The sequence below is a fragment of the Urtica dioica genome, chromosome 9 (assembly GCF_054948205.1).
Source record: "Urtica dioica subsp. dioica isolate 48M chromosome 9, U.dioica_male_clone48M_v1_H2, whole genome shotgun sequence".
NCBI lineage: Eukaryota > Viridiplantae > Streptophyta > Magnoliopsida > Rosales > Urticaceae > Urtica > Urtica dioica.
In genome coordinates, this window is record NC_142764.1 from 679667 (window position 1) to 687855 (window position 8189).

The 8189-nt window shown below is 44.8% G+C and overlaps 1 protein-coding gene across 1 annotated transcript; it reads left to right on the forward strand.

The window, feature by feature from the left end:
• The first annotated feature begins 2604 nt into the window (after positions 1-2604).
• On the forward strand, positions 2605-3757 carry LOC149384603 (phosphatidylinositol 4-phosphate 5-kinase MSS4-like protein). Its single transcript, XM_089624911.1, has one exon. It carries the CDS (start codon positions 3010-3012, stop codon positions 3502-3504), a length of 495 nt encoding a protein of 164 aa, XP_089481037.1. The 5' UTR covers positions 2605-3009; the 3' UTR covers positions 3505-3757.
• Positions 3758-8189: the final 4432 nt, after the last annotated feature.

The following is an 8189-nucleotide window of genomic DNA, read 5'->3' on the forward strand; positions in this document are numbered from 1 at the left end:
CGGGCCGGTGGGTCGGGAGCGCTCGGGCGCGCGTGGGCCAGGAGTGTTGGGCGCTCGCGGGCCGATGGGCCGGGAGCACTAGGGCGCACGCGGTCCCATGGGCCGGGAGCGTTGGGCGCATACGCGGTCCGGGGGCCCGGCGATGCAGTGCGCGCACGAGCCGGCACGTGCACGGGCTGGGGCCCAGCAGGTGGTCTGGCCGGCGAAACCCGGCCGGCGCGGTATGTTTTTGTTTTTCCAGTTCCCCTAAAACGACCGGTAACAACCCACGATGTTCCAAAATTTCTTGTAAAAAACTCCTTGAAAACTGTCCAGCCCCTACGCCTTCAAACTATCCATCGACCACAACATTGTCTAGATCTCCTAGGAATAGCTTCAATCTCCAAGTTTTATGATTCGTTTAGAATCTGATGAGTGAGTTCTTCTAGCCCTTCCGACAATTTCGGATTTGAGGATCTGAACAGTTCGCTGGATTTGACGTTGAAATATCTTCCAATCTGATCTTGATCATCAATCCATGTTCAATCATAATTATGAATACCTCCGATGAAGCTCCTTAAGTCTCATTGAAGTCGCATATCTTCTGGTTTACCCAATGACTCTCCCTACCATCAACGCTAATCGTCGTCCATTACTTTCCTTCAGAAAACCAGGAGGCAATCCCATACTCCAATAATCAATGGTAAGCATCTCTGCCCAGCTTTGAATCAAGAGTTGTGCTCGTGCCTGTCCAGGGCCTTCCGTCCAAGATTCTATCCCCATCCTCCTTTCATTCAAAATGGAATTGGAAAATCCTTAGTTTTTATTTCCCTTATTTTCCAAAGATTTTTGCACCTCCGCATCACCGAGAATACTTCACATATCAGTCAGTCTCTAAGAGGTCTTGGAGACAAGATCTTTCCAACAAGGCAATAAGAAATCTCTCTCACCACCTCGGCTGTCGACATGGTAGGGATATGTAGATTACTTGCCAAGAAAGATCTTCTTAATCCTCATCTTCCTCCTCTTCTTGTTCCACATCAATAACCTCTTCCTCCCCTTCCTCAAGCAAAGCAAGACCCTCCCTCTGTGTTTCCCTTCCCCAAAACTTGCTCACAACTCTCATGTTTTCTCTAAAATCACCCTTACCACCCCCAAGAAAACAAGGGCGAAACCCCAAAAATTTCCTTAAGCTAGAGAGAATATGAAAACTCACAAAAGGACAAAAGCCTCACTTTAAGTATTCAATTTTTAATTATAAGTTCTTCTACGTGAATATAAATCTCATTTTTTTTATACTTACAATTTTATATATCTTATTTATACTTATAATTTTCCATTACATTTATACATGCATATATTTAATTATATGTATATATACATATATATATATAGACTATAATATTTGTGTTTAATTGGATCGTAATCGTGCTATTACTCATAATCATATTAGTTGGGTCATATTCGTTCGGGTTGTAATCGTGTTTAATGTCGACCATTTAATAATCATGTTAATTAGATCTTAACCGTGATAACGTAATCGTGTAATTTTGACCCATTATTTAATCATTTTAGCGTATTCATCCCGATTAAGAATTAACTCATTTGTTGAGATCCAAATCCGCTTTAAACTGTGTCATAACCGTTTCACCAAATCCCCATCCCTACTGTGTGTGTATGGTTATGTTTGGCTTAACTTATTAAGCTGTTTTTAACTTTTTCTAAAAGCTCAATCGTTTTGAAGTGTTTGATAAAAATAACTTTTAGTAAAAGTTGAACAATGATTTCGCAAAATATGGGAGAAAATAAAAAAGCTTAATTTTTGAAAAAAAAAATCTAAAAGCATTTTCTTTTTAAACAAATTTATGCCAAACATCTCTCTATTAAGTTTATTTTTTGTTACTCCACTTATTTTGAACTTGTAATTGTGTTTTAATGTTCCGTCGTATATCGAAATTCTTCGTTTTATGTAAGTACCCCACCTATATATATGGATATGATAGATCCTTAAATGTTAATATACTGAGGCAAACTAGAGTTAGAGTGATCAATAACTCCGTCGGTTACTTGCATGATGATCATTACATTAATATTGTACTAGATGTATCGCCATCTATCGATCTCTCGACAAACACCTATAATTTAGTAAAACATTGAAACTACAACTATATATTTCCCGAACACAAGTCTCACATAGCAGCCCAGTACATGATGCAATTTAGAGATCAGGACCAGTGTCTCAAAATAATATTTTGTTTTGGGATGATTCTAGCATTGTAATTTGTAGTCACTACTCTCTCTGATACCTCCAAATAACAAAGATGACAGTGAATGGGAAGGTAACATGTGTCCCGTCTGCTCGAGTATTAAATAAATTGGTTAATTAGTTGGTAGTCGTAATCATGGAATAGCATGTGTGTGAGTCGGGCCAACCCAACCCAACCCAACCCAACTCAACTTAACTCAACTCAACTCATTTGAATTATTGGTTGTCCATCCCCCTAAACCCCATCTTCAATCATTCATGCCATCTAATTTCCCCTCGTTATTTTTATCATTTGCTTTCCTAATTAATACGCTAAATTACCCCCACCGCATCATTTTTTGTATATCTTGTTTCAGCTTTAGACCCTTCTATTATAAATATATGATTGTAATTAAAAATTAAATAAGAGCTCGCGTTCTTTTTTCGTTTCTGTACTTTGAATTATAACAATCATTTTATTTGGGTACATAAATGTTTCACACATATTGCTGCTAGCTGATCCTGGAGTCGACTAACTACCTCCTGACAACGAAAAAAAAGGAAAGAAAAGAAAAAGTTAACAAAAGAAAAGAGATCTCACTACCTCTCTCTCTCTCTCTCCCTATAATTTTCTGTTTTCGTCCGGCTCTATCTACTTCTCTCTTCCTCTTATCACTCTCGACAACACTTGTCTCTCCCTCTCTCTCTCTGAGATGAGAGAGGAGAGATTGATCTTGTATTGTTGAGGCGAGCGAAGATAATTGTGTATAGAAATAGAGGTATATATGAAGAATACGATAAGGTGTTGCATATCGTGCATTCTGCCGTGCGGGGCGCTGGACGTGATCCGCATCGTGCACTCCAACGGGCGCGTGCAGGAGATCAGCGCCGCTACGGTGCGCGCCGCTGACGTCATGCGCGCCCACCCCAAGCACGTGCTCAAGAAGCCTTCCTCCTCTGACGCCGCCGTGGCCGTGGTCCCACCCGACGCCCTCCTCCACCGTGGCAACATCTACTTCCTCATCCCCGACTCTTGTTCCAGAAAGAAGAGGCGAGCCAATCCTACAACCACAAGAACATCATCGCCCCTTGTTGACCCATCATCCACGTACACCGCTACCGCTGCTGCTAATGTGAACCTGCTCCTATCTGATCGCTACCTCACCGAAATTCTCTCCGAGAAACTCTCCACGCGCCGCCGGGGACGCGCCGCCGTCTGGAGGCCCCACCTGGAGAGCATTTCCGAGTCTCCCAAAACCGCCACCACGCTTGACACCTAGGCACACCATCACATATATTTCTATGGTTCCCATTTATTATCTCGCTCTCTCTCCCCCGTCTTATTTTATTTTGTATATACAGTGATAGCCAATAAACTATTGTTTATGAGACCAAGCTATATATGAAAATTTCATTCTGCGTGACTAACGCCACTTGTATTTTAGGATCCCATTCGTATTACACACACACAGACACACATGGTCTTCATGATCATCATCATCATCGAGTGTACTGTACTGTTTCATGTTTTAACCTCTCTATCTGTTACATGATTCGGTTTTTTTTTCATTAATTGTAGAGATGTGGAGTTGAAAGCGATGATCTAAAAGAAAGAAAGAAAAAGTGCTCTACTTTTTGATCGACGGGTTTGTTTACTAGTTTAATTTTTGTTTATTCTCCTTTGGTGCGTGAAGATATAAAATTAATTAATTTAAGCGATGCTTTAATTGAATAATAATAAAGTAATGAAAGACCAACAGTAGTGGTGTTATTATTGTTGTTTCCTTTTTAGTCCTAATCCTTTTTTCTATACGACTGAGCCGAATGAAAAGAGAGGAAAAAAAAAAGTACAGAAGTTGAAGATGGTGTGTTGACGTGATCGTTGCACACGCATTGAAAAACAAGTATGATAATGTTAATTGTGGTGTGGTGGCATTACTTTAATTAAGCAAATGATTCAGTGTTTCGCGGCTGTCGGTAGTCCTATGCCTTACAAATGTGATGTAATCATTACGTCATTGCGTGCATAGGGATATAGTACAAAAAAAATCGGTCAGAATATTTACAAATTGCCCTCTAATCATAATTACTCACATAATTCGAATTGGCTGAGAAGGCTACGCCGAATCCCGAGAACAAGATTCATCCAGCACTCAGTTCGAGTCAAGTAGGCCCGAAAACTCATGGAAATTAAAGAATGACCTGTTCTAAGTCAAGAACAAACCTTATCAAGCAAAACTTCGAATATAAGAGAATATGGTTGGTCAAAGACTAATCAAAATTAAGCAAGCATGTGTACATAATAAAAATTAAAATTAAACTCTCACCTTGACGGCTATGCTGAGGACACAAGGAACAACCACCCATTACACACGTCATGACAATGGTTATTTGATAATCGTCAAAGATGTGGGACTGATCACCCCATGTACTCGACTCAAAACATCTATAAGTAGAAGAGGAGCTCGATGGAGAAAGACACTTCACTTTTTGAACGCAAAGAACACAAGCCATAATTTTAACCTTTCGACACTCTCATTTACTTCTTTCTTCTATGAGATTACTCTGTAGTTAGGATAAGTCTTACCTAAATACTCAGAATCCTCGGGACTGCGTTCTGGGTATCTTGTGTCTTTCGTAAGATATTGTTGTACTAATTTTTCAGGTCAACAATTTGGCGCTAGAAGAATAGGGAAAACATTGAAGTTCAATGGCAAGCTCATCAAACCCACCTGACAATGTCGCTGATCACGATCAAGAGATCGAGCATCACAACCGCACCCTGCCACTCAGAGCGGAAGAAATTGAGGAGCTTCTCCCCTAGCCTGGTTTGGCCGAACCACTGAAGGAGATGCAAGAGGGCCTCCTAGTTCTGGAAGCCCGTAACAAGGATCTGAGGGGAAAACTCCATGCAAAGAAGGTCACACTGCGAAGCGCAGTAGTGATTCCAGATGAAGAACCATCACATCGATCAGGGATAGAACCCATGGAGTAGGAACAACGGGCTAAGAAGTCTCAGAATTACGCCAAGGACCGATTTGAGCGGGAAGAAGACCATACAGATTTGGAAGGGTATTAAGTGAGTCAGGAAAAGATTCCTAATCGGTATCATTCCTCGACCGAGAAGAGCCATTCGCATATCATGAAAGATCATGGATAAGGTTCATAAACTGGAGACAGTGCAAGCACCAATGAGACCAACTTCGAAAGATTGGAGTGTCGAATTGAAGATGTAGCTTTGGGTCAGAAGGAACCGACCCTAAAGAAAGGGGAGGCTGTATCTTTATTCGCGGTCAGATCACTTTAGAATGTCGAGCATCCCGGTGTACGATGATAAGACTAATCCAGGGGTTCACCTTGACACTTTTTCATCGTGGATGCTCTTGCAGGGAGCAGATCCTGAGGGGATGTGTCGGGCTTTCTCTATCACCCTGGCAGGCTCAGTTAATAGGTGGTATCGAAAACTTAGCCACAACTCAGTGGGATCGTGAAAGCAACTAGCGAGAAAGTTCATGGAACATTTTGTTGGCTTGAGCTCGGGAAAGACTCTGGCCGTCAAGCAGGCCCATGGTGAAACAATGAAGAACTACATCAAACGCTATTCAAAGCAAGCGCTCCAAGTAGACAACCTCTCAACGAATACTTCAAGCTCTTCGGCATAACCGTAGAAATCCAAACGGAATTCTGATGGTCGCTCAAGAAAACAACTCCCCGAGACTACAACGATTTTCTTAAGAGAGCTCATATGTAGATCAACGCAGAGGAAGCAAGGCTAGCGGCAAGAAAAGTTAAGACTCCGAAGCTCGACGAGAAGAGCAAACGGGACATCAATCCGAAGTCGTGCGTCCCCCTAAGAGGATCCAGTTGGGAGCAAGACCGCAGAAGCCATTTGCGAGTAAGTATGATAAATATCATCTAGTGAATACTTCTATGGAAGAAATATTCAGCCTTACTCAGCACCAGGAAGATTTTCCGAAGCCGAATTGGATCAAGAAAGATATCTCAAAGAGAGATAAAACAAAATATTGTGCTTTCCATCATGATATCGGGCAAAAGATCGCAGACTGCTTCAACCTGAAAGAAGCTATAGATGAGGCATTGAAAAAGTTCCGAGCAGATCAAAACTAGCATGAGGAGCAGAAGAGCGAGCTCTACAGGAAAATATCCCTGATCGGAGGGGGCCCACACGTCAGAGGAAACACACGAAGCGCTAAAAAAACAATGTCAGAGAAGCCCAGGCGGGGCATCGAAAATCCTCTTCACAGCCAAACAGAGGCCGACTAAGATAATCATGTTGTCAATGGTGCCCACAAGAAGAGTTGTAGTCTTTATTTTATACATTTGATGTAATAAAGTCTCACGAAGACTCTTTCTTGTAATTGCTTATTCATTAATAAAAAGTTGAAACGTTCATTCATTCTGTTGTCGGTCGTTTTCGGAAAACCCGAGACGCCAAGAAGACATGCCGTTCAAAGGGCTGATGGTCAGGCCGGAGGTCCTGAAGAGCGGCAAGCCTTCTGTCACGAGTCGACTGGCAAGTCCTCGTGCCAAATCCTCACGCCCCTCGAGTCGCTCCTCGAGTCGAGCCTCGAGTCGTTCCTCGAGTCGAGCCTCGAGTCGTTCCCCTTGAGTCGAGCCTCGAGTCGCTCCTCGAGTCAAGCCTCGAGTCGTTCTCCTCGAGTCGAGCCTCGAGTCGTTCTCCTCGAGTCAAGCCTCGAGTCGTTCCTCGAGTCGAGCCTCGAGTCACTCCTCGAGTCGAGCCTCGAGTCGTCCTCCTCGAATCGAGCCTCGTGTTGTCCTCCTCGAGTCACTCTCGTCAAGTGGAAACCTTCATATTTCATGTGGCAAGAATGGTATTCGAAGACCCCTAAAGGCCCACAAGAGTCCAGCAAGACGAGCCATTCGCCGCGCGCGCAGCACGTTGCGCCGGCCAGCCATGCAGCAAGCCGCGCGCCGCGCCAGGAAGGCAGCGCGCCGCGCCAGGCAGGCCGCGCGCCGCGCCAAGATGCACCCGCGCCGCGCCCTCCATGCGCCGCGCATCCTGCGCCGCGTCCAGTGGCCTACGCGCCGCGCCGCGCGTTTTGCGCCGCGCTTTGTGCGCCGCGCGCGCCGTGCGCCTCTAGTTGACGGCGCGCGCGTTCCTAGTCTCACATGGAAGAAAAAGGGACCTTCTAAGGCCCTCAAACACCTATATAAACCCCCTCCCACTGAGGGGAAAAACATCTCTTCATCTCCTATCGACACGCTCGATTTCTTACTCTTCCCTGCTTCTTTTGATGCCATTTTTGGCCTGAAGCAGTCTCTCTACTCTCTCTCTCGTTCTCAGAGGTTCCGAAGCACTCACGGGAACTTCCCGGACGTCGCTCCCTCTGACCGAACGTTCTCCGGTGCTCAAGCACGCCCCTAGGGTTTTCGACTAGAGTTCCCCTCGCGCATCTAACACGCTAGATGCGTACACGGTCTCCGAGGTTCTGAGACGTTGCCGAGGACTCCTCGCGCCCCGTCTCCTTCGTCGAGCACGCTTCTCCACCGAGGTTCCACGCCTCATGTTACGTCTTACACGCCTGAACTACGTTCTGACCTGATCCCACGCACGGGTACGTAGGCAGCCGACACCCAAGGCACGGTCACTCCTCCTCCTCACCCCTACCTCTCCCGAGAGGCGGGTTGATCGGAGAAAAACCTAGCTCGAGACTTTCGAGTTCCCACTCTTGGCCCGGGTGCGATCACTTGGTCCGGCCTTGGATCGAACCGCCCGAGGTTTTCAATAGTTGTTGATTTTCGTGCGACAACATTTTGGCGCTAGAAGGAGGGGACTTCCCGACCTATTCAGCCCGAAATCCCTTCTGTTCATCTTCTTCTTTTATTCTACAAACTCAACTTTCTCGAACTTGAGAAAAGATGAGTAGTCAGCCACCCATACGTTCTGAGGGTGTTAACAACCCCGATAACGTCACTGGGACCA

What these genes read in the sequence shown, in the direction of transcription:
- LOC149384603 (XM_089624911.1), top strand. Translation starts at nt 3,010, where the DNA reads ATGAAGAATACGATAAGGTGTTGCATATCGTGCATTCTGCCGTGCGGG.